The 23,002-nt window shown below is 44.1% G+C and overlaps 1 protein-coding gene across 14 annotated transcripts in view; it reads left to right on the forward strand.

The window, feature by feature from the left end:
• Positions 1-12,287, forward strand: part of DOCK10 (dedicator of cytokinesis 10) — a 151,295-nt gene extending 139,008 nt beyond the window's left edge. For all 14 annotated transcript variants that reach the window (XM_084529461.1, XM_084529462.1, XM_084529452.1 and 11 more), the window contains 6 exons: positions 4,544-4,690; positions 5,164-5,374; positions 7,599-7,789; positions 8,465-8,565; positions 8,878-9,016; positions 11,557-12,287. In XM_084529461.1, the coding sequence (XP_084385587.1) occupies positions 4,544-4,690; positions 5,164-5,374; positions 7,599-7,789; positions 8,465-8,565; positions 8,878-9,016; positions 11,557-11,676 (909 nt within the window). In that variant the 3' untranslated portion in view covers positions 11,677-12,287. The remainder of the gene's footprint in view (positions 1-4,543; positions 4,691-5,163; positions 5,375-7,598; positions 7,790-8,464; positions 8,566-8,877; positions 9,017-11,556) is intronic.
• The last annotated feature ends 10,715 nt before the right edge of the window (positions 12,288-23,002 follow it).

Raw genomic sequence — 23,002 nt, forward strand, 5'->3', positions numbered from 1 at the left:
TGAAGGTAGATAATTCCCATCAACATTACTGGTGCCTCATTTGCTGAGGATAATAGCACTGAATGTGCAGAGCTGATCAAGGAAGGCGTAGCAATACACAAAGCACCCCATCAAGAGTTACAGATGAGCCTTGACCAGGGAGGGGAAGGAGAGAGAATCATGTGTTCCCACTTACTGTGCAATTTTCCATCCAGAAAGTTTCCTTTCTGGGTTTTGGCAAGTCCCTTTTCCCTTGTGCTGCTTGCTTCCACTTTGGCTGTGCAGGTGGAAAGGCATAGGGACTTGTGTTCCTTCTGCTGCCAAGAGTACCTGCAGGCCTCCACACTGAGAGCAGTTTCAGTGGCCAGTTCATTTGCATCATTACAAGTTATTCTCTTGTCTGCGTTGAAGGCAGACTGCACACTTGCTTCCAAAATGTAGTGGTTGCAGGTTTTACTAGTTACCAATATGAATCGCTCTGCTTAGGCCACTGCAAGGGAAATGCCACAGAAGGACACTTGATATGCAGGTATGGGATTCCTTCTCAGTCTTTTCCTGGAGAAAAGGAGGCTCAGGGGTGACCTTATTGCTCTTGACAGATACCTTAAAGGAGGCTGTAGTGAGGTGGGGGTTGGTCTGTTCTCCCATGTGCCTGGTGACAGGATGAAGGGGAATGGGCTTAAGTTGCACCAGGGGAGTTTTAGGTTAGATGTTAGGAAGAACTTCTTTACTGAAAGGGTTGTGAGGCACTGGAACAGGCTGCCCAGGGAAGTGGTGGAGTCACCATCCCTGGAGGTCTTTAAAAGACGTTTAGATGTAGAGCTTAGGGATATGGTTTAGTGGGGACTGTTAGTGTTAGGTCAGAGGTTGGACTCGATGATCTTGAGGTCTCTTCCAACCTAGAAATTCTGTGATTCTGTGATTATAGGCACATTGCTCTATTAAAATAAAAAATAAATAAATTAATAAATTAAAAAAAAAAAAAGTGGGTAGATATAAGTGTAAGCACACGTTTAAAAAAATGTGTTATTACATGTGCATCCATTAATAATTGTATCAATAAACATATGTTCTGCTTTGTGAACATTAAACATTGATGTTTCTTAACTGTAACAAAACTACAGAGAAGTAATTAAAGAATAAAATAATATTGCACATACTGTTTGTATTTTGCGGTGTCAGCAAGGTAGAATTTGGGGGGTTGGTTCTTAGTGGAAAAAGGAAATCTGCAGCTGTACTAGAATGTTCTAGAAATGGTTCTTCACACAAAGGCAGAGGTGGTGTTGGGTTACTACACTGCTTTAGGGACCCTCTAGAAGGACGAGTCGAATGAGCCTGTTCCTTAGGCAGGATGTCACCAGCGAGCTTTATTTGCAGCTTCAGAGAGACGGGTTTCATGGCAGCTGCTGTCTCGGGCTGCGAACTGCTGCGGGCCTTTGGTGACAGCATCTCATTGCACCACCAAGTGGCCGCGCTTGCTATGGGCCAGGGACCGTGATTTTATTCACAGATGTGTTTTGAGAAGCCAAGATCTTTGTTGAATAATAATAATAATAATAATAATAATAATAATAATAATAATAATAATAATAATAATAATAATCAGCTGCTAAGTATGCTGAATAGCTGAAAACTTGTGCTGATAAGCAAAGAACATTCGAGACACGGCTCAGCGCAGTGTTAGCTAAGGGCAGAGCTGAGGCTCTGTTCTCCCATCTGTGCACGCTCTGGAAGCTGGAGGGCAGATTTTCACAGCGGTAGGGTGACTGCAGGTTTATGTCTGAAGATCACAGGGCGTGTTCCCTTTTCCAAATGTGATGAAACAGCTGGAATAGCTTCCTTACTGAAGAGTGCAACAAGCCCACTGTCTTCCTAGACACCCAACAGCAAAAGAATTCCTGTCTGGAGAGTTCCTGTCTGGAACTGCAGTAGTTTGGTGCTGCTACTAAGATGGGGCAGATGTCCACAATGTCCAGATCTGACAGTAGAACAGGATAATATGCAAAAAAAGGTTGAAGGCTAAGTCTCTGGTGCTCAGTCAGATGCGTTGTGGGGATGCTTTCCTCTCTCACTCTGGTAGGGGCATGCTTGCTGCGGTAGGGTTTGGACCATTAGCCAATTTTAGCCCACGTAAGCCAGCAATATCTTTTCCCACCGGCGTGCACCTGGCCTGCATAAAGGTCACCTTAGAAGAGGCAGAAGGCTTTCCCTCAGAATCCTGCTGTGGGAATGGCGTGTGCTTTTCCAGCAAAGGGCAGAGAAGACCCTCAGATTTACTGTGAGCTTCAAGGGCTGCGCCTGCGGCCGTACAAGGAGGAAGAAGGGCCCTTCCAGCGCTCCCACGCTGACAGTCCTGGGTCACAGCTTGACTCACGGCACATCAGAGCTTGGTGGAAACCAATAACCTACCGCCTGTGAAGCTGTTCTCCCTCCTGTTACGTTCAGCTGCTCCACGTAATGATTTTCATCTGTAAGGCTGCATTGTCCTTACAGTGCAAAAACAGCCAGTGTGAAAATAGTCTAGGGATATGCATTGATAATGTGACCATGGTTGCTTAATATTTCAAAATCCTTGAATTGGAGGATATTTGGCTCCTAAAAAGTATTTAATCTTGCTTTCAGTAGTCTTTGCCAGACATATAGCATATGGCAGACAGGAGTATTTATAGCTCACAATTAACTTCTGCTTGTCACTTGTCAGCTGAAATACTACAGGGAATATGTACTTAAATGATATCCCCTGCATTAGAGACAAGACTAAATCTGTTAGCTGTTTATTTGGGGGAGTGTTGCTTTTTTTTTTTTATTTCCCAAGCAAAGCTATTAACACAAATGTCATCCTAGTGTGCTATGTATGCAGCATCAGCACAGAGATTTGGCATTTACATATAAACATTCTTGCAACGTGCAAACATACACAGAAACAGCATCGAGGATAAGAAGATAAGCTATATTTTAGCTTGCTCTGTGATTAATTTGGAAAACAGTTTTTGCTGTTGTTTTTGGTGTTTGCTTTGTTGTTTGTTAAAAGCATTGAATGGTAACAGAAAACAGATGTTTTTTGACAGAAGCAATCCTGAGCTGCGTGTTTGCGTATGGTTGCATTAAAGTAATGACTTTTTCAGCTATTTTCACATAGCAGTCTTTCTTCAATGGAAACAAGATAAGAAACCAGGTTATGATCCTGCAGATTTTCTCAGTGGAATCAATAAAAAGTCAGTTGCCTGCCTAGCTCAGTAAATGTTTATAGGGTGTCAGCTTTTGAGCTCTAGATTTTTCTAATTACCTGTGTGGGTCTTCACAAGCCTATAGAGATTAATTGATAATATTGTTAAGAATGGCACAATGTTAGAAGGTCACGGTGAGACTAATTAAGATGCTATCAGACAAGCTGCCAGTGCTGCTATTATTAGTCACTTGTTTCTGGTAATGCCCACAGTGCTCTTGGCACTTGCCAAATTAACACAGATGATTTTCTTGCCCCTTGTCCTGACTGAAGGAGAAGCCACAGATGTACGTATTTGTCAAGCCCTGCTAAAACAAAGCTCAGGGTTTTGTTCCTAAACAAACATCAAAAATTTCTAGCTGATTTGTCAAAATTCTGTATATCTTTTTAAACACTTGCCTGGTCTATAATTTTAGCAACCAAAGTTTGGAATACACTTCAACATGGAAGGGCTGGATTTTTTTATTTTTTTTTTTTTTTGGATGGATACCTGCCACAGATTTTGGCAGATCCCCTGACTTCATTCACTTGTGCTCTGCTAGTTTTCAACAGATCACAATTTGCTAAGGCATGTCGTAGAATTACCTGTCCAAGCTACATCACGTTAAGTGTAAAGGGCCTTGGGTCTGGCATCATTAATGCTGTCTTCCTTTTCCTCTCTATCCCTGCAGCTTCAGGAATCTTCCTCTGGGTCACTTTGCACTGAGGTGAAAGGAGGAGTGTCTGGGGACAGCTGCAGTATTTAACACTGCCAAATTTCATCAGTGGCATATGAAAACTTAGAAGGAGGGCTGGTGCTGCCTGTGGTGTTGGGATAAATCCAGTGCTTCCTAATGGGTCAGCTGCTGCTTTCTGCTCAGCTGGGAGAGCTGCTCCCCTAGCGTGTGATGTACTTGTTCATCTTGTAGCAGCTGTGTGTCTCACCTGCGTGTGATGTGATGCTGCTATTTTTCAGCATTTCTTCTGAAGTCTGCCAGGTTCTTGTTCAGTTCTTCAGCAGAACTTTTTCATTAAAGCTCTGACACATGTACCCAGTGCAATAAGTAAATGACCCTAACAAGATCGAGCTTTTTGGCAAAATTAAACAACTAGGTCTCCTACAGGAATAGATGTGTATGGGTTATTTCCTGGGTAACTTAGGAAACACCAAACCAGTATATGTGCAGACATCTAGGCATGTGTCTGCAAGGATGGAGAGAGGCAAGCCTTTACCTTAGGTGCTGGAAATGGCATACTGGAGGCTCCATATGGACAGCCCTGATGCCTGGTGTAAGCACCTCATTTAGGCTTTGCCTTGCCTGTTGCGTTCACTATATCCTTCTATTTCTTTCCAAACAGGGTTTTTTTGAAGAAGAGGAAGGAAAAGAATATATCTATAAAGAACCCAAATTAACTGGCTTGTCTGAGATCTCTCAGAGGCTGCTCAAACTGTATGCGGACAAGTTTGGAATAGACAATGTGAAGATCATCCAGGATTCCAACAAGGTGAGAAAGACGTGATTCCTGCACACGGGGGAAAAGCGAGTGCACAGTTCGTGTTTTGTAAGCAGTATTTTGAATAAATGTGAACAGAGTGTGACTTAGTTTTGTAACCAAAAAAAAAGACCCTAACCTGTGCACTGTGTGCAGTGCAACACAGTCAGTAGGAAGAGAGCAAGCATATGCCAGTGTGCACGCAGAGGACACTCAAATATTTACTGTAATGCAGAAGCAGGTTGTTTTCTCTCTCACTTATCTTTCATTCACTTTTGCCTTTGGCTATGTTCAAAAAGCCCACTGTTCTAACAGGCCTCTTAGTTTAAAATGTTTGTATTAATTTGTGGTCTGAAGATTGCATTTGGAAGTCTCACTTTTTCATCTGTATTGCCGTGATAGATAAAAGCATCAGGAATATAATGGATACTTTGGAAGTCTGACACACTTAAATGAATTTTATTATGTTTGCCACTGTTACACAGGTCAACCCCAAAGACCTGGATCCAAAATACGCCTATATTCAGGTCACATATGTCACGCCTTTTTTTGACGAGAAAGAAGCTGAAGATCGGAAGACCGACTTCGAAATGCATCACAACATCAACCGCTTTGTGTTTGAGACGCCTTTCACACTCTCAGGAAAAAAGCACGGAGGTGTGGAAGAGCAGTGCAAGAGGCGCACAATCCTGACAAGTATGTCTGCTGCTGCTGCTTTCCCCCTCCCAGCCCTGCCTTTGACAGCCAAGCCCCATGCCAGGTTTTCTGCAGGCAGTGGGCACAGCATGTTATACAGAATGACAAATAATCTTTTTCAGTGTGTCCATTTGCAAAGCATGTTCTTTCTTACAGTCCCGAGGACCATCCTTTGTAAGGTTATTTTCATTTGTGGAGTCATCAGCTGTCTTATTTTTCTTAATTATTAGCATCTTACAGTGATGGAATTTGGGAGTGGTTCTGCTGGAAGCAGCTTAGCACTCGGCCCCATTGTTGTTTTGATAATAAACAAGTCAAAGGAAAAGTAATGTAAGGTGCCCGTTCTGCTGAGAAGAGTAAATCTTTGCAGATAAGATTTTTGTTCAAAAGTGGAGTAAGATGCATTATACAGTGTTTTTAAAAGTGAGAGGTAAGCAGTTCAGCTCAGTGGATGCAGTCACTGTTTTAAGACAGGAATGTAGGGAATACTGGATGTGTCTGTTCTTACTGAGTCACGTTAAACAGAAAACATTCAGTTCCTTATCATGATTGAAATCTCTGTGAAACTACTACTGAAACTTGACCTGTCTGAATTTTGGCTGGGAGTATGAGAAACTGTCTGAGACAGAAGCATTGTTCTCATGAACAGCAGCGAGTGGGGAGGCTGATGTTCACAGCAAAGACTCCTGTGTGATAAAATCCAGTTCCCCACTGACTTCAGTGCTTGTGCCTCCCCCAAAGGGCAAAGTGAAGAAAGCTGCTTATGGTATAGGCGTAGTTGGCTAAAAGTTTTGTTCTGGCAAGTCAGAGAAGAGGCACTGATGTCTGGGGGCATCATGTTACATGACACAGCTTTGCTTGTAAGAAGAAGAAAGGAAGAGTAGCTTATGTGGGGGGTTTTTTAAGTGCTCAAGCAGCACTTGGTGTTTTGAGGTATGTACTGAAGCAGGTAGCTTCTTTGACTTGAAAGTGCAGCTGTTATGGTACCTCTGGCAAAAACAGAGAAGGTTGTTTGTCCAGCAAAATAATTCCCTTAGGTTATTACACAATGTCATTAGCTCCCAGAGCTCTTAGCCTGGCTCCATCTTCGGCGTTAGGTGGGAATTTGACCTTCTCTTGTCCCCTGCTTTCCCTGTGGCACCTCCCTCAGCTCAGTGCCTGTAAAGTTTCCTGTAAAGAAAACCTTATTTTCCTTTGGATAAAGTCAAATACTTTCACTTGCTTCCTATGCAAGCAGAAATGCTTTTAGTTTGAGAAGAAAACAAGGCTTACTGGTACAGCTGGAAGACTAATGGCAGGTTTTGTGCATGGCCAGAAGTACTGGGTGGCTGGAACAGTATCTGTTAGGCACCCTGCTCCAAAGCCCTGCTGCCTGCGTCGCGCAGAGGATGAGTGTGGTCTGGCTGCAGTCTGTGGGTCACTGGCTCTCTACTGTTCCTGGTTGTTACTTGTGCTTCTAGTTCTGGAAGTCCTTGGTTTCTTGCTGTCCATGGAGACAGCCACCCTGTATGACGGAGCTCCTTGGGGTCTGAGCTGCCCGGCAGCATGTGCTTGCTGGAGGAGGGCATATACGGAGTTTGAGAGGTCTTCCAAAGTGTGTTGGACAGTCAGGAAAAGGTTATTAAACAGTTCCTTTTAGACAATGTGCCATACTGTATCACTGCCAAACTCTTTCGGATCTGTGAAAACGGCTTCACTGGAAGGAATGGTTTTATTGATGAATGGTTCCTCTACCAGCTCCCATAAGTAGTCTTTAGGTTGAATACTAAAATTAACTCCTTGCTTTTTTAAGGATGGTGCTTCAATAATGTGTTCATCTGTGGGTGAGTGGTACTTTGATGGGATGTCTTGAGGTGTTTGAAGTTCATTATGGGCTTATTGTTTGGTGCTTTGATTCAGAAGAATGGTTGATAGCTTTTAGAATCTGAGTGGTGAGAGCCACGTGGATCTGACAGAGCTCAGCAGCAAACAATGGTCATTTCAAAAGGAAACACTTTTTCCAAATGTACCAGGTCTACAAAAAAAAAAAAAAATCAGGTTGGACCTGCTGAATTCTATTGCTCATTTGATGATTAAAACTCAGTTTGTAGGCATTGATAAAGAGATTGACATTGTCAAAGTTAACACAATCTAAACCTCTGATGGACTTGTTCTGTTTTCTTAAATACTGTCTTGTTGGGTGAGTAATACATTTGATGCTAATACATTTCTTGCTTTTGAGTAGCCAGTCACTTGTTTCCCTACGTGAAGAAGCGTATTCAAGTCATAAGCCAAACGAGCACAGAGTTGAACCCCATCGAAGTAGCAATTGATGAGATGTCCAAAAAGGTCTCAGAGCTCAATCAGCTTTGCACAATGGAAGAAGTGGACATGATCCGACTGCAGCTCAAACTCCAAGGAAGTGTCAGTGTCAAGGTAATGGAAATTTGCCATTTTCCTCTTCAATGCATCTACCTAAATCTTTGTTCTTTTTTTTTTTTTTTTTTTACCCTTTCTGACCTGTTTTGTCAATTTCATATTTCTGGTTGTTTCTTGTTTTCCAGTGCTGTTGGAACCTGCTCAGAAAACATATGGCAGTGGAAAGCTTTCCGCTGATGTTGATGAGCATTAGATTTATGTGCAAACATGACTACTTCTGTCAAATCTTCTCAAAAAAAAATGTTGAGACTGTTCTAAAAAGACTATTGTGTCACTTGAGAATAAAACGTGTCACACAGTCAACCATGCAAATACTTTAAAGGGAGGTTTTTTAGGATTAGTTTTGTCATTTCCTGTTAGAAAAGTCGATGTTAGTGAGAGGTGCATGTATTCCTGGGACTCTAGTTGAAATTTCTTCAAATGTTGGGTTTTCTAGATGGCTAACAAGTTGAGCACCTTCAGAGGCCAGCAGAGATCTGTGCTTTGTGCAAAGCTGACTCGCTCCCTTTTTCTCAGTAAAACTCTTCAGGTTTCATGCAAATGGCAAGAGAAGTGATTCTGGTATTCTTCAGGACAGCTTTGCCTGAGGCCAGACCCCAAGCCTCAGGATGCAAGAGGAGAGGACAGTAATCTACCTGCTCTCTACACCTAAGTTGTATATTTCTCCCCCAGGTAAATGCTGGACCAATGGCCTATGCTCGAGCTTTTCTGGAAGAAACAAATGCGAAGAGATATCCTGATAACCAAGTTAAGCTTCTGAAGGAAATCTTCAGGTAAACATTTAGGCTTGCCACCCTCTGCATAGTATGAGTAAGGAGTAGTGTGACACAAAATTAGGCTGACTTGAAGCACGCTGATTTACATCTGCATTTGCTCTATCTTACAAGCCATTCTCAAGAAGGCATTTACTGAAGTTTTGGGCTATCCCATTAGCCAGTGTTCCTCTTCTTCTGAGAATGATTTCTGAAATTCATTTCTAACAAAGTATAATTTGCAAGGAGAGAAAGAGGTATAGTTGTGTGTATGCTTTTTTTTTCATTACTGCAATATTTGTATGGTTTTTCTTTGTGGTTTTGTGCTTGTAGGCAATTTGCAGATGCATGTGGGCACGCTCTTGATGTCAATGAACGCCTTATTAAGGAGGACCAATTTGAATATCAGGGAGAAATGAAGTCTCATTATAAGGATATGCTCAGCGAACTCTCTGCAGTTATGAATGAACAGGTTAGATCATCTATTTACTGGTGGCTGGGGCTGAATGTGGGTAGCTGACTTTCTTCTAGTGACAAATGAAGCTCTAAAGCAAAATACTAGAAGTAAAATCTGGCAGTGCAACAGTCACTCAGAACACATAGTTCCAATCCTTTTTTAATTCATCTGCATTATATAAAATGAATCTGCTTTCCTGACAAAAATTTTGTCTTCTGCCTATCTTTCTAGATAGTGAAAAGTAGAGCGTCATGAGACTGCAGACTGAGGTTTAGAGGCATAGAAAGATAATCAGTTAGACTAGTGTTTTATGCTTGCATGCTTTATCCTATAGTTGTGAGATATTTAATTAAAGCAGTACATTGTTTGTAAGACCTAGTTTATAACTGGAGGAGATATCTCCATAGTTTCTGTTTGTATTCAACTTTCAGAGCAAGAATGACTTATTTTTAAGTGCACTGTCAATACACGCCATGTTAAAATTCCATTTCAACTGTTAGCAGCTTTAGAAAGATAAGCATGCATTAATTAAATGCAGTGCATCCCGAAATACTGAAGCTCACACTGGCAACTATTCCATTGCTGTGTCCGTGCAGATACTTTTTACTATGTTTTCTGTTTTAATGGAAATAATAATTGAATTATTCTGCACAGTAAGTGCAAATTAAAGCATGATTAATTGCTTCTCTTCAAGGTTATGAGTAGGCCACTTCAGATTGTGCCCAAGAAATATTTATTCCCTGGTAGCTGCACTGTGTTTCCAGTTGCTTATAGCACAGATTAGCAGTAACCGGTGGTATCAGTGATGGCATCTCACGGAACTGCCTGATTCTACCCCACTGGACCATGCTATATTATTCATCTTCACTTGTGAGAAGAATAATGATTTATGAGAGTTTTTGTCCCATTGTTAATCTTACTGTGGAATGAAGCTAGTTTTTCACAGGGTATAAAGGGTATAAGCCTTATAATTGCTTTGAGGTCTTGGTGCCTGCCAGCTGGGAGTCAAGCTCAGTGGTTGCTCTTTTGTGAGTTGTGCTCTCTTCCTGTTTCAGTGCATAAAGATCTGTGAAACTCAAGCATTCCAGTAATTTTATAGTAAATAATATTTATCTCTTTGTTATACTACGGGTATCATTTGTTACACACTGTTCATGCCTCCCCTGTGGAAGTTACTTGGGCTATCTACTCAATGTACAGAAGACATATTCCTTGTGTTCCCCCACAAAATGGAAAATGAATGGTCAACTTAAATTAGTCATGAGCAGCCCATGAGTTTGAGCATGCATTAAATATTCAGCAAGTCCTATTAAATATTCACACCTGTATTTATATCTGTATCAGTGAGCTCTGAGTTTTCTTCATGTAAGTGAAGAAACTAAATAATACAAAATTACCTGTACATAATTATGTTAATATGTATCACTGTGTTCATCCAGCAAAAGTCAAAACTGACATCTGCTTAACCAAAACCAGCAGACTGGAAGTCCATGCTGAAAACTAGTTTCCTACTTTTTGCCCTATGGGTACTTACAAATGACAGCACAGTTTTCTAAGCAGTGTGGCTTTTGGGGAACAATCTAGTCCTCTTGCAAGGAATGCATGAGCTTCCTGTTCTGAGCAGAGCATTGCCTCAGATAAATCACACACTGTAAATTGTAGCTGAAATATTTATTTTGCAGTTGGAAGGCTTGAGGCGCTATTGTAACTGTACTGTGTTCTCCACGACAACGAGATTTGCCATCTTTGCCATTGTCATAATCAAGAAGGTTTTGTTTGCTCACCCACTGATAGTGACTCTTTCATCACCATGTGTTTTTCTCGTTTTGTTTTGTTTTTCTTTTCTGACAGCTCTGTCATGGTCCTTGCTTATACAGCTTCTCTTCTTCCCTGTCTAACATTTCCCTCAATACTATAGCCAAAAGTGGTATGTTCATTTTTCTTAAATCTATTTTTTCATTTAATGTCATGTACTTGCTCACTTGCAGGTTTCTCTACATGCTATGTTCATTTAGTTTCATGTCTAATGACTCCCTTGTTCGGGGAGTTTAAAAAAAATAATAATAATTAAAAAAAAAAAAGCTGTGTGTGTGCACTGCATCATCCATGCCTAGCGTGCCAGTGTTGGGACACAAGTTGTTAGCATCCTAGTCATGAACGTGGAGAGGTCAGTGGAGCAACTCAACAGGAGCCTCCCTCCTGATGCAAATAAATAAATAAATAAATAAATAAATAAATAAAATAAAAAATAATAATTAAAAAAAAGGATGTGCCAGGAGCTGTGTGACACAGTAATAGCACGAGTGGCCAGGGACAAATGGCATACAGTTCACCCCCAGCTCAGAGGACATCCTCCCTCTCCCTGCAGCCTCTGGTCACTGCTGGCCCCCCTGCAGAGATTCTCTCCCTCTGCCAGATCCTTAGCATCACTGTGTAATAAGCCAAAGGTGGGAAATCGCTGGTTAGACAATAAGCACTGCAGAAACTGAGATAGATATACAGAGCTCTCTAACTGTTGCATATTTTCTTTTTTTTTTTTTTTTTTCTATGAAAAGATTGCATACAAGGAGGATTCAGCAAAACAGCAAGGAATGGAGCGCACATATTCACGAGTCATCAATAGAACCAGCTCGTCTGCGCCAGCAGCAACCACTCCATCAAATCCTGATGCTTGACTGAGGCATGGGGAACATGCAGCCTTGCAAAGACCTGTTTTTTTGTTGTCGTTTTGTTTTGTTTTCCTTTTAGTTTAATAGTACTGAAAAATAATTTGACCACGGACAATACCAGGAAAAGGATTTGTGGGTTATGATTTTAATTTATTGGAAGTCTTCACAGTGATATTTTTTAAAACTGCAAGCTTGATTATTTTTTTTTTATTATTATTTTTTATTTTTGCCTGCCCCAAGATTTGCACATTCCCTGTCTTTTTGTTGTTGTTGTCAATTTTTGGTTTTGAGCAGTCTTTATTAAGTCAGGCTGATTACAAGATTTCCATTGAACAGATAGCTACACAGCACGCCCTAAGTTTGCTATAAATTATAATATATCTAATACCAAGTCCTAGTATACATATATTTTAAAAGTCAGAGTGGATGTTTTATAACATTTAAGTATATTGCAACTGTAAATAGAAGATGTGTAAAATATGTCATTTTTACAAAATTTAAAAAAATCTTTTTAGTTAATTATGACAGTACTAAGAATATGGATAACATTTCAGTTACCATTATATTAAAATATTTGTGTATGTGTATAAAAGCGTCCATAAAATCTTCTCTTTGAAGGCCTGTGTGTTGGTTCATTCCCATGTCAGCGATTTCCAGAGGCGTGGAGATCAGGATGTCCCTTGCATCCCATCGGTCGGTTGTGTTATGGTTGCAGATGGGGGATGTTTATGACCACGTACAGAACATGGCTTCAGACTGTAACCATGGCCTTAGGCTGAGGCCACCCTGAGAAACAGGAGTTGATATGGTCCTCCTGCCTGAGACCAAGGAAGCTCTGCTCTTCCTTTGAAGTTTGTAGTCCCACATTTTGCCCAGGGCCTGTTGGGAAACTGTGTGCGTCTAGCAAGACCTTTTGTTTGGTTTCTGCATCATGCTGGGACACGGTGGAGCTGGTCTGGTCTCTCACTGAGTTTCTTTTAACCTCAGTTCTTCCACACTCCTTTGTGTTAGTTCCTTTGCTCATAGAAAAGTTCTTGCTTTTAGAGGTCCCTGCTCTTTGTTTATATGCATTAGGACCCCTCTCTTCTATCCCTCTCTTTCTTCCTTGGTAAAACCCTGGTGATTCCCTCAGAAGCCTGCACAGGTTTATGAGTGTTCATTCAGGTCAGAGACCAGAGCTATATCTTGCTGTGCAGGCATGCCATGAGGATTTTGTTGTTGCCTCACTCTGCCCTCCTGTCTCCTTTCCCCCCCCTTTCTCTTCCCATGACACCCTCAGTTCACAGCTGGTGCATCCTGAGTCACGTTGTGGCCTGGCATGATAGGAAAGAGCAAGAGGTGGCCTCTCAATTCACACGTGTGTGTGTGTGTGTGTACATATGCAAGGTGACAGTGCTACCCTCCAGCCTCTGCCTGCTTCCTGGTTACCAGCACTCTGCTGCCTCACTGTCAGCAGATCTGGGATCATCCAGGAGAACTTTTCAGTAAGAGCTGAATCCCACGTGGTGCTGTGTCCCGGTGGGGCAGGAGGGGAGCTGTGGGGACGTGCACCCTGCCACCACCCGAGCTCTGTGCAGAAGGCCCTGCACCCCTGGAGGTGGCAGCAGCCCTCGGAGGGGGTCCCATGGGACTGAGCCCTGGGTCACCGAGCTCTGTCATGGCCCCACCCTGGCATCCCGTGGGTGAAGTGGCAGAGCCAGCCTGTGTGACCGCGGGTGATTGCCCAGTCTCCACCTGCGCCCTGCAGCGTGTTCGGGGGGACTGAGCTGCATGGGGAGCCTGGCAGCCTCCTCATCCTCACCCCAAAGAGCCCAGCTCTGCTTTTCAGTCATTGCGCTGCTTGAAATCAGTCTGCTGAAGTGAGTGATCTCTGGCCCGCATTTCAACTTGCTTTATACTGTGTAAGTAATATTTGATGAGGTTATGTGCTCGGTTATGTGGACAGGAGGGAGCAGCCCTCAGCGGAGGCAGCAGGCATCCCCGGCACAAAGCAGGGGGTCTCTGCACGCCAGGCCTCAGAGCTCTGCTCTCAGTGTCAGAGCATCTGGTTTGTGTGCCATGAGTGGGTTCTTCAGAGGCCTCCAAGGCACAGACCTTTGGGCACAGACCATTTCTAATCAACGTTAACAAGAACTGACCTACTGAATCTGCTGTGCGCCGTTGGAAATAACCTGGATTGCAAAAGCATAGTTTGCTTTGAGGAATAAGGCAAACTTGGCACTAGGCCGATCTGAAGCCCTGCTGTGCTCTGGAGCAGAGGTGAGGAGATCTGCGGGTTGTTTTCTCAATAACTTGAACCAAAAATGGGTTTAATTTTTAAGTCTAAGGGGTCTGTGGGGTTTGTTTCATTTTTTAAGCAGCCAGCTTTTCAGCCTTCTCTGGAGATTTGAAAATCAAGCCCCTGTTCTAGCAGTTACCTTATTGCTGGTGTTAGAGATGCTCAGGCTTGAATTTCGCTGGTCCATTGTTCCAGATGGCTCTTGCTCTCCTGCTGTGTTCCAGCACTTTCAGCATAGTTTCGTGAAAGCAATTAGCAGACATTAGCTTTGAACCAGGACCACAAGAGGGGGAGAAAACAAAGCATTAAACCACGAATTGTCCCAGCGCTTAGCAGAGAGAATGACAGAAATGCAGAAGGCCTGTGAGGCTGTAGGGTTGTTACAAGATGTGGCTTGGCCCTTCACTGCCACAGAACTCAGCTACCAGAACTACGGAGGACAGTTCGTTTCAGAGCTGAGTCCGACATCCACCCCACTCCCTGGGCTATGAAACCCTAACAGAACTAAGCGGTGATTTAAACACTAATGCCTAACATGAATGCATGCCAGATGGTAAGAAAGGTTTGTTTTCATGTGGTTGCTGCTTTTCAAACTTACTTTTTTTTTTTTTTTTTTTTTTTTTTTTTTTTTTTTTTTAATGTTAGTTGGTTGGTTGGTTTTGGTTTTCATTTTTTTCAATTTAAAAAAAAAAAAAAAAAAAAAAAACTCCCCTCAGACTTCTGGTCAAAGGCTGCAACAAATCATGTTCAGCCATTCTTAGAGCTAGGGGTTTCTTCACTGAACAGTAACAAATTATTTCACACTATTGTTAAAGCTAGGCTCATTTTTCAGTCGCTTCTGTAAGTGATTCTCTGGATTTGGTTTTAGACACTAGGACAATTAAAAAAAAAAAAAAAAAGACTTTTTTGCCACTTTGTTTCCCCCTCATCCCCACACCATGCATGAATAATCAGCTCCAGGCAGGCACAATACAGAGAAAAACAGCTTAGGGAGGGAGACTTGCGCAAGAGCAGGTGTGCTTTCCACCTGCTGATGTTTGTAGGTTTATTTTTCCTGCAGGCTGGACAGGGTCTTGGTGTTGTGAGCACAAATGTCGCAAAAGACTGCAGCATTTCTTACCACCGCCTTTGCCCGGTCAGAACTGGGTTAATTATGCAGACGCAAAGAAATAACTTAGGGATGAACAATGAAAACAGCTGCCCAAAATTCTTCAAGTTTTCATCTAAGTTCTTGAGAATGTGTGGAGTTCCACAGGTGTTTAACTTCAGAGGTGAAATGTTGACAGACTGTTTTTTAGGCTATAAACAAGGTTATTAATAACAGGCAAAAAATACACATATGTACAAGTGTTTGATTTAGTACTACGGTTAATATCTGTGCTGATGCTCAGCATGGTCTGCTCTTTCACATTCAGATTACCTGTGTAAGAGTGAAAATCTACCACTTTCTCCATTACACATCTATGTCAACCAGTTCTGCGTAAGAAGATTTCCAAGTGCAGGTGGAGAAGTTACAACAGAGAAGAGCTGCAGAACAGGAGAGGAATATTGCATTTTTGTACGCCTGCCAGTTTGAGCGTGATGGTTTGCATTGGGAGCCAAGCAGGTAGGGATGAGCAGGCCAGCTGGTGGTGGTGGGCTCCTCTACAGAGCCTGGGGCAGGCAGATGATCTTTGCCTCTTTGACAAGTCTATCATGCTGGAAAGCAACAAATAGCTTCATTTAGGAGAGAGGGGGAAAAACTCGGCACGTCACACCTGCTTGCGGCAGACTTGTGAAGGATTGATAGCTTACGATGAGTAATCAAGCCAGAAGCCAATCATCCATAAATTAATTATGACTAGATAGTTTTTTCATTACATTCTTGCTCATTTTCTGCCCTGCAGTATGACTTTGATATTGCAGAAGTGATGAAATGTTCTTCTGCTTAATTTACAAGCACATTTTCAAATTTTGTGTAAGAAATTGTTTCTCTCTCCACATTTACAACTGAGAGCATGTTCATGGTTTCCTGCTGTGCACTGAGATTTGAGGAGGACATGGGTTTTTAAGGCCAGGTGCTTTCTTTACACTGTGTACAAAAATAGTCTGGAAGCATAGCCAGGTGATAGCTTCTCCCAGGGTGCCGGTAAGGTTTGCAGGAACTGCCAGCACCTGCCTCAAACCAGAGTGCCTCGGGTAGCTATCAGCAGAGGGTAGAACATGAGAGAACCAGTTGCAATCCAGCTGGAGTTTGCTTCAGTAGATAACCCTTTTAAAATGCCATGTTACAGTGAGGATCTATTCATGGGTGAACTTTGGAACTAGTCAATAAATAGCAGACACTTTAATAATAGATGAAGCAGAGTTAGGGGGTACAGCTTATAGCAGTTATCAACCATGTCAAAAGCTGTTCAACACCAACACCTTTGAGCAATGCTTTCTGCAAAAGTGCTCGTCAGGCTGGTGTCCTTGGCCTATCCTTGGTGTAGCCTTGAGAGAAGCAGGTCTGGTGGCAGTGAAGCAGTTCCCACTCAGCCACTGGATGCCCTGAGCTGGCTGGAGGATGGGGAGGTAAAGTACAGCCGTAGACAGCAGGATGTCTAGCACCTGAGGATGATGCAGGACTGATGCATCGGGAGGGCACTGAGGGCTGTGCTCTTTGGGGCAGGGATTCGTGCTGTTTTATATGGTGCATCACATGCTGAAGTTCTGTTTTGTTTTGTTGTGGTTTTTTTTGTTTGTTTGTTTTGTTTTGTTTTACTTCACTGCAATATAAACAGTGAACAATCTGTTTTTCACATTTTGTAGCAAGCTTTATGTATATATATATATTTTTTTTTTCTTGGATGAGTTAATAAGCACTAGAATATTTCATGCAGTTTAACGTATTTGAGCAGGACTGCTGTGATACTCCAGAGCCCACCTCCAGGCCAGCTGTTCTCTTTCAGTCTTAGAACACAAATCTCCTTCACAAATCTCTTTTCCAGCTCTCCTGTGATGCCTTTGCATCATAAATTGCTGCTTGAGTCATGAATAAATACGATAGTATGGTAATTAGAGGGAAAATACCCATAATTTAACTCCTGAGCAGACCAAGGGCTTCTTGGTGGCTCTGGAGGGAGGAGGCCATGAAGCTCTGTGTCCTTCTGGCATGTGGTCACAGCGGCCTACCCTGCATCACCTCATCAGTGTGGCCAGCACTGGGGCTGCCTTGCTCCTTTGTGAGTTGCTTTTCTCTCCTGTTTTGTGATAGAAACAAGAAGGGCCGTGTGTGGTCTTCACAGCCCCCTGGGACAGCAGGGCCCACTGAAGTCACCTGGTTTGTGGGCAACATGAGGCCTTCTGCCCAGGGCTTGGCACCTTGGACAAGCAGTAAACTCAGTCTAAGCAGTGCAAATGTAGAATAAACACCTCCCCAAGCCCAGTTCACATGGATCTGAGACAGGGAGCTCCCAGAGCACCGCGAGCCTGGGGAGCTCCATCTCCTGGCTGCCTCAAGCAGGTGCTGCTGACAGCTCGACACGGGGACAGCCCCATGCCGGGGTCAGGCTCCTGGGGCTCTGGGACAACTCTAAGCCTGGTCATGGTCATGGTCTGACTGCCCCAGGTGTGGTCCTGGCCTGGAGGAGACCTCCTGAGCTGCCGGGGCAAAGCCACCCTTGTCTGCAGGAGGTGGTTGGGCTGCGCGCTTTTTGTGCCCTCTGAGAGCTGCCCACCATCCACGCCGGGTGCACCAAGGACATGGTGTGGTAAGGAAATTTTGTCTTTTATCTTTCTAAATTAGGAGTTCTGAACCATCTGAATGTGTTGGGGCTGCAGGAGCTCGATGCTGTTACTGGTCTGAAGTACTCCTCTCCGAGGGCTGAGTAGGAAGCACCAAGGTGTGCTAGTTATACCTTTGCAGATTAAAACCGTTCCTGACACCTCTTGCCATGCTGCCAAAATTAATGAGAGCTTCACACAGGGTTCCTGGTGGGCAGGCTGGGGGATGTACCTGCGCGTGGGGAGTTGGGGAAGCCCCTTTGCACAGCACCATCATGCTGTGGGCTCCACTGAGATCCTTCCTCTGGGCTCTTATTTCCTCAGGGAGCTGGAAGCAGCACAGTAGAGCATAACATCCTGTACGGCAAAGCATTAGGACAGGCTGTCATCACAGTCCTTCCAGTCTCTAGTTTTTAATCAATTGCTTGTGGAAAGCCTGGACTCTGCTCATGCATCCTTTGGAAACAGCAGCGCCAGGAGCCGGCCGCAAGGAGGCAGGGCTGTGCTCCCTTCTGCTCCCCCCTGGGTGCTGTGCACCACAGGGATTTTGCCATTCCCAAAAATTGGGTGCCAGGCTCGGGCTGCTGGAGCAAGGGGACAGGCTGGTGGCGGGTGGGCAGCCACGGGCAGCCTGAAGCCTTTTGGGGAGCCAGGCACAAGGGCGGAAAGGTGGGGGCAGAGTGAAGCTTGAGGATGCCTTGATCCCTGTGGTGGCAGTGGTGTCCTTTCCACCTGAGGGGAGAGAGCTCCACGTGCCAGCCCAAATTCCAACAGTGTGGAAAAGTTCTTGTAGCACAGAAGAAATTATTTGTTTGTGACTTAGTGGAAGTTCTCCTGACACCCCTAAAGGAGTTTAGCATTATACATATTTTATGTTTAATCACATCTTCAGTGACACCCAACCACAACCAAAGGCTTAAATTTCAATTAGAGGGAAATGTATTAAATGTTTAATAGGAATCATTCCTTGCAGGGTAATTATATCTTAACGTTCACTGGGGAGGCAATATAATGGTCCGAACGGGGATTATTTTTTTTAATTTTTTTTGGATAACATTCAAATGCAAAGCAGGACAATGACGCGCACTGTTTGGGATGGTCGTGTGTGAGCATTTTGTGGCTCAGCTTTCAGTTTGACACAGCTGTGTTCGTGGCTGCACAGCATTAAGTGCTTTGCTATGAGTTTTAATTTATTTCCCAATTTCTAGTAGGTTTAGTACATATGCAAAGGATTATTTTTTTGTGGTAATATTTAGATTGTCAAAAAAAAAAAAAAAAAAAAAAAAGAATCGGTTTTATGTGCTCACAAGCAAATTAAAGTCATAAAGTGAGCTTTGAACCAAGGCAGTTAAAATCGAAGGACGTGTGTAATATTGAGTGAGAGCAGAGAGAAGGGATTTTGAGAAAAGCATCCAAGCAAGGGGGGGGGAATCCAGAATGTGTTTCTTATTTAAGAGAATTGCATTGAGATGAGTAAAATTAATCCCAAAGGCAACAAATAGGCAAGCCTGTACAGAACTGTCACTGTGACCAGGGCAGGACTGTTGGCTTCACCCTCTCTGTGTCCCCTTGGTCTTACCGTGAGCTGCTGGCACAACGCAGCCAGCCCCACACAACTTTCCTGCTCCTCCTGTTTTCACCAGAGCTTCCTGGTGGTTTTGGTGTGAGGCAAGTGGAATCTCTGCAGCTCCTCTCCTGGCAGAGAGGGGCTGCCAAAGGGCCTGCCATGGCCGTGCCTGGGGTGCCCCTGAGTGGGACTATTGTTCTCCTTTTACTTTTTTATTATTATATTTGGGATTTTTTTTCCACTGTGTGTGTGCTGCATACTGTCAGGTGTGCTAATGCAGGACAGAAAACTGCTCTTGTGAGAGGCTGAAATTTGACTTAAACATGCCCAAAGTTAAGGACTGCTGGGTTAGCCACAGGGAGACTGGAGACTGAGTTATGAGTGTCCTCCAGGACAGGAGTCATAGTCCCCATGGGGCACGTTCATACTTGCTTGGACATTGTGTTGATGTTGTATTTTTTGAAAATTCTCAGAATGCAAAATTTCACATCATGTGGGGAACATCTGCCCCTGAACACTGCGATGCTGGCAGTAATGAAATGCACATTTCCCTTTCGTCCTATTAGTTTCCCATCAGGTTTATAGAAGATGCATTTTCTGTTTGCTTTTTGAGCTATGCTCCCCAGCTGTTCTAGTTAGCAATAATCATCTGTTTTTATCAGAGAACAGCTGTGAGTGAGCAGATCCTGTGGATGTGGGTTGTTTCCAAAGCAGGGAGAAAGCTTTGAGAGCGAGGTGGCCCATGCAGACAGGGGCTGCTTCCTTTTGCAGATAGGCTTGTGGTGGTCTTGCACCTCTTCTGTAGATTTAGGAGTTATTCCTCTTTACCAAAACCCGACGGTAATTCATGGCACTACACATAGGATTTGCGGTCCTGCGGTATGGTTTCATGAGCTGCATGCCTTGTGGTGCCTCCTACAAATTTTCTCCTACAAATGACTCCTACATTTCTAGAGTCACATAAGCATTTTTAGATGTACATATGCGGGTTGCATATGATATCATATCTTAAAGCAAGATAGATACAAATGTCCTTGCATGCATTTTATATGGTATGTATTGTTAAAAAAAAAAAAAAAAAAAAAAAAAAAAAAGAAAGAAAACTAAGAAATAATGAGTATTCCAATGCTAGGATGGATTTCTACTTTGAGCTGCTCAGAAGCCATAAGCCTTTCACACTTAACAATGAAGTAACCACCTCCCTGCATCTAAGAGTAACTACTTATTTCATGCTCCTATTTAGGAACATCTGTGGCTATGCATATAGATTTTCTTGCAAAAGGAGCAGTTTTGTGCTCAACAGCATATGTTATGCTTGCAGAGAGCTGGTATAGAGCAAATTCTGACTGCTGCAGACCAACCTGGGGCCGTTTAAAGGCAGAGAGACCCCGAGGCATGGAAATGCCACATGCAGAAATTGAAGCACTCTGAAAAGTTTGAAGTGTTTCTATAGCTGTGCTTAGCTGTCAGCCCTGGTCAAAAACATAGCTGAGGTTTTGGGATGTGACTCATGCAAATCAGCATTTCCCATGTTCGGATTAAGCGTGGTTTTCAGAAAGCATTGAGCATCCCCTGCTGGAAATCAGACCCCTTTCAGAAACCTCAAGTACTCAGAATCGAAGCAGCACATATCGCTAATCTTTTGTCATAATTCTCAGCCAAATCTGGCCAAAGGCCTGAAATCTGGTTACAACCAGCTCATGTGGGATTTTCTGTGCATACGTGGGGTGGCAGGGCTCAGGCACACAGCTTAGCAGACTCAGAATGGTCCTGGCAAAAGAAGAAGAAAGTTAAATAGACATTAGGAGGTTACATACCTGTTAAACAGACAAACCAAGTAACTCTGTGCCATAGTTAGCTAATTTAGATTACGAAAAGTGAGGATATTTTATGCATTTGTGACCTCCTTGGCCTCCTCTTGCCAACCTGCTGGGTGGTTTTCTTTCTGCCAGGGACTCACTGCCCCAGTACACTCAGAAAAACACCTTTCTGCAGAGGCAATGTGTTTCGGACATTTTGCATGGTCTGGTGAGCTGTGGGCAAGCTGGGATGGTGGCTTGGTGCTCCGTGGCCATGCCTGCTGCAGTACGAAGCAGCAGCTGTAATCTCCCAGGGAGTGCACGGCATGAGGTATTTTCAATTTGTGCTGCAAAACCTTCCCTTTAAGGTCCTTCCATTGCCAGCAGGGCCTGTCTTGCTGCAAGTCTGAGCATTTACAGCTGAAATTTGCTCAAAGCAAGGTGCAACCTGGACTGGCAGAGCAGCACCCACAGGGCACTGATGCCAGCTACCGAGCTGCTGGGCTCAGGTGAGTGAGGGCATGAGGCCCGTGCTACGTGTCCCAGTGCGCTCACACTGCTGGTCAGGTGCTTGGAGGAAAAGGCATTGGGGCAGAGCAGCAACCTCGAGCCTTCAGCTGAGCCCCAAGCAGCAGGGCTGGCCAAGTAAGGCATGTGGACAGTTCATTTAGCCTCCAGAGTCTCGATTGTTTTTAATTGAGAGGTCTGGATGTATCTGAAGGTGAATAAAGCTTCACCCAGTTCAACATCCTGTGAAGCTTGCCAAAAGTACCTCAGCTGTAAGAAGCTCCATGCTTTGCATTGCATGACTTTAAGGTGTTTCATGCATGCTTTGGTCCATATGGAACTTACAGCCCTGTGCTTGCAGGTGCGAAGCCATCTGGTCATGGGGAATGTGCTTCACCAGCTTCTCCATCACACCAAAATCCCAACTCATCACTCCCTGGGCAGGAGAGGCAGTGGGAGCAGCAGGGCAAGGTTACAGGAGAAACTCCATTTCCTCAGAAGGCTCTGGACCAACAAAGGCCTGTGCTCGCTGCCAGTCTGGCTGCAGTGGATGTGAGATCAGAGAGATCTTCACTGCAGCAGGGTGAGCTACCTGCTGAGCTGGCAAGGCTCCCTGCCCCCTGAGCCTGCCAGCTGCACCGCCAGCAGTGAGGTTACAGCCACAGGCACATGTGGTGGCTCCTCCAGTACCCGATCCACTTGCTGAAAACCAGAAATATGAAGCTGAAGCCAGTGCTGGAGAGCTGTCAGTGAGCACAGAGCGAGCTACTGGAATTGCTTTTCTCATACAAGGTGTATCTCTTGCTGTGAGCATCTCACACCAGCTTCCGTGGGCCTCTGGTGGTGAAGTGCGGGTGGCCAAGGGTCTCTTTCCTCAGATATTCCTGAGCCACTTTTAAGCTGGTCTCAAAGCAAAAGCTGCTTTAAATCATTTTCATGCTGGCTTTCTGGCATTCTTGGTTTTTAAATTCTGATGTTAGAGGGAAAAACAACATGTTTTGTGAGATTTTTGTGTATTTTTTGCCAGCAGAAAGATACCTTTAGGGACTAGGCCATGAGGACTGTGTTCCCCTCCCTGATGCAGACTCACATCTGATCTGTCTCTGCTTACGCTCCCAGGATCTGGGGTGGCTGCTTCGCCCAAGTGAGCTGCCAAAGCAGCCGGCAGGGCACGGAGCGGCGCCTGCTGTCCCCCCGGGGGGGCTCTGATTCTCCCTCTTCCCTCACAGCTGCTGCCATGCTGAGCCCAGCTGATAGCAGGGGCCTTGAGTGATTTTAGCTCATTTGGAAATCTGATTTCCCTTTGAGAAACTGCTAATTCTTTTCCAGGTGCAAAGAACAGAAATAAACAGTTCATCTGGTGGTGCAGGAAGCACCGAGCCCTCCTTCAGTGCTGCTGAGACACGGGGTGGGCTGAACGGATCAACCAGGGGACGC

The sequence above is a fragment of the Aythya ferina genome (assembly GCF_964211825.1).
Source record: "Aythya ferina genome assembly, chromosome: 9".
In the NCBI taxonomy this organism is placed as follows: domain Eukaryota; kingdom Metazoa; phylum Chordata; class Aves; order Anseriformes; family Anatidae; genus Aythya; species Aythya ferina.